This window comes from Sinocyclocheilus anshuiensis, unplaced genomic scaffold, assembly GCF_001515605.1.
Source record: "Sinocyclocheilus anshuiensis isolate Anshui unplaced genomic scaffold, SAMN03320099.WGS_v1.1 scaffold283, whole genome shotgun sequence".
Classification (NCBI taxonomy): domain Eukaryota; kingdom Metazoa; phylum Chordata; class Actinopteri; order Cypriniformes; family Cyprinidae; genus Sinocyclocheilus; species Sinocyclocheilus anshuiensis.
The window spans coordinates 6199746-6201261 of NW_015549605.1; the positions used below are offsets into that span (position 1 = coordinate 6199746).

A 1516-nucleotide genomic window follows, 5' to 3' on the forward strand; every position below is an offset into this window, starting at 1 on the left:
ACATTATATTCATTGCATACATATACTTCATAGTAGACATCCTTAACGCCTTTCTGCTGTCTGTTGTTCGTGTTTCTTTGTTTGAATATGGCGCTTATCACATGCTGTGTGGTATCGGCGTTTGGTATCGGGGCATTTTAACGAGTACGAGTACATGAGCTCGGTATCGGTGCATCCCTAGTTATTTTAGTACATCAGGTTAAACTAAATGAAGAAGATGATAAATCAACTAACTGAAATAAAATACGTTTGCATTTTATATAGAAGAACTGCAGTATTAATAATAGGTAAGAACTTTATTGTCACTGTACATGTACAATGAAACTCTGGTGGAGCTACCTCCAGGTGCATTCTTGATACATACAAATAAGTAATGTGCCATGTATATATGATATGATACACTAAAGACTCCGCTTACGGCTCTAGCACGTTTTATTTCTGTGTCTCGGCGCAGGTGTGACGTCATCAGGGCGCGTCGCAGTGACGACTGCAGCTCGAGGAATCCTCGTGCGTTGTTTTATCTTCGTAAATCTGTACGAATAAAGCATGAGCTCTCAAATAACGTGTGTCGGATGGGTGAAGCGCGGAGTCGCCAAAGAAACGCCGGATAAAGTGAGTCTGTCACGTTATTGTGTTTATATCATGTTTCTGTGGAATCGCACACGTGTTTGGGCTTTAACTAGAATGAAATCATCGTTACAGGTTGAGTTGAGCAAAGAAGAGCTGCAACGCATCATATCGGAGACTAAAGAGGAGCTAGGGTGAGATTTGAATTGCTCACTACTGTTTTATAGCAGACACGAGTTAAAACGCCTTAGATTTTAAAGCTGGTTATCAGTAAAAACAATAATATCGCCAGTCTTGAACCAGTTGAGACCAGCCCATCTAGTGTGATCATGTCTGTAGGTTAATTTTATTAAACTTCTGTCTGATTTATCCAGGGATCCTGGTGATGGTGAGGAGGAGGAGGTTGATGAAGGTGTGGTCAGTGGCCTGGATGTCAGTGAAGAGGCAGCTGTTCCGTCTGCTAGTGAAGAAATAAAAGAGGAGAAAGATGAGGAAGAGGTTGATGAGCTTGCAGAGTATGGACTGGACAATTATGATGAAGAAGACATCGGTATGTCATCCCCAATTGATTGATGATCTGGCTTCAACTCGTGGTGTGTTTACATTTTTGAACCTTAAAGGGGTCATATGATGCGATTTCAAGTTTTCCTTTCTCTTTGGAGTGTTACAAGCTCTTGGTGCATAAAGAAGATCTGTAAAGTTGCAAAGACTAAAGTCTCAAATCTAAAGAGATATTCTTTATAAAAGTTAAGAGTCAACCACGCCTACCTAAATCGGCTCGTTCTAACACGCCCCCACATATCTACCTCACTATGTGGAAATATTAGCATAATGCCGCCCAAATGTGCACGCAAAGAAAGACGCATTTTATGGACGACTGTTTTTTGAACCTAGAAGAGTACAAGGCTGGCTGTGCACAAAAGCTATTTCTAAAAAAAAAACAAAGGGT

The 1516-nt window shown here is 40.8% G+C and overlaps 1 protein-coding gene across 1 annotated transcript in view; it reads left to right on the plus strand.

Annotated features, from left to right (window-relative positions):
- The first annotated feature begins 424 nt into the window (after window positions 1–424).
- Window positions 425–1516, plus strand: part of pwp1 (PWP1 homolog, endonuclein) — an 8547-nt gene continuing 7455 nt past the window's right edge. Inside the window, exons 1-3 of the mRNA XM_016447716.1 lie at window positions 425–612; window positions 703–761; window positions 942–1117. Of these exons, the coding sequence (XP_016303202.1) occupies window positions 547–612; window positions 703–761; window positions 942–1117 (301 nt within the window). The 5' untranslated portion in view covers window positions 425–546. The remainder of the gene's footprint in view (window positions 613–702; window positions 762–941; window positions 1118–1516) is intronic.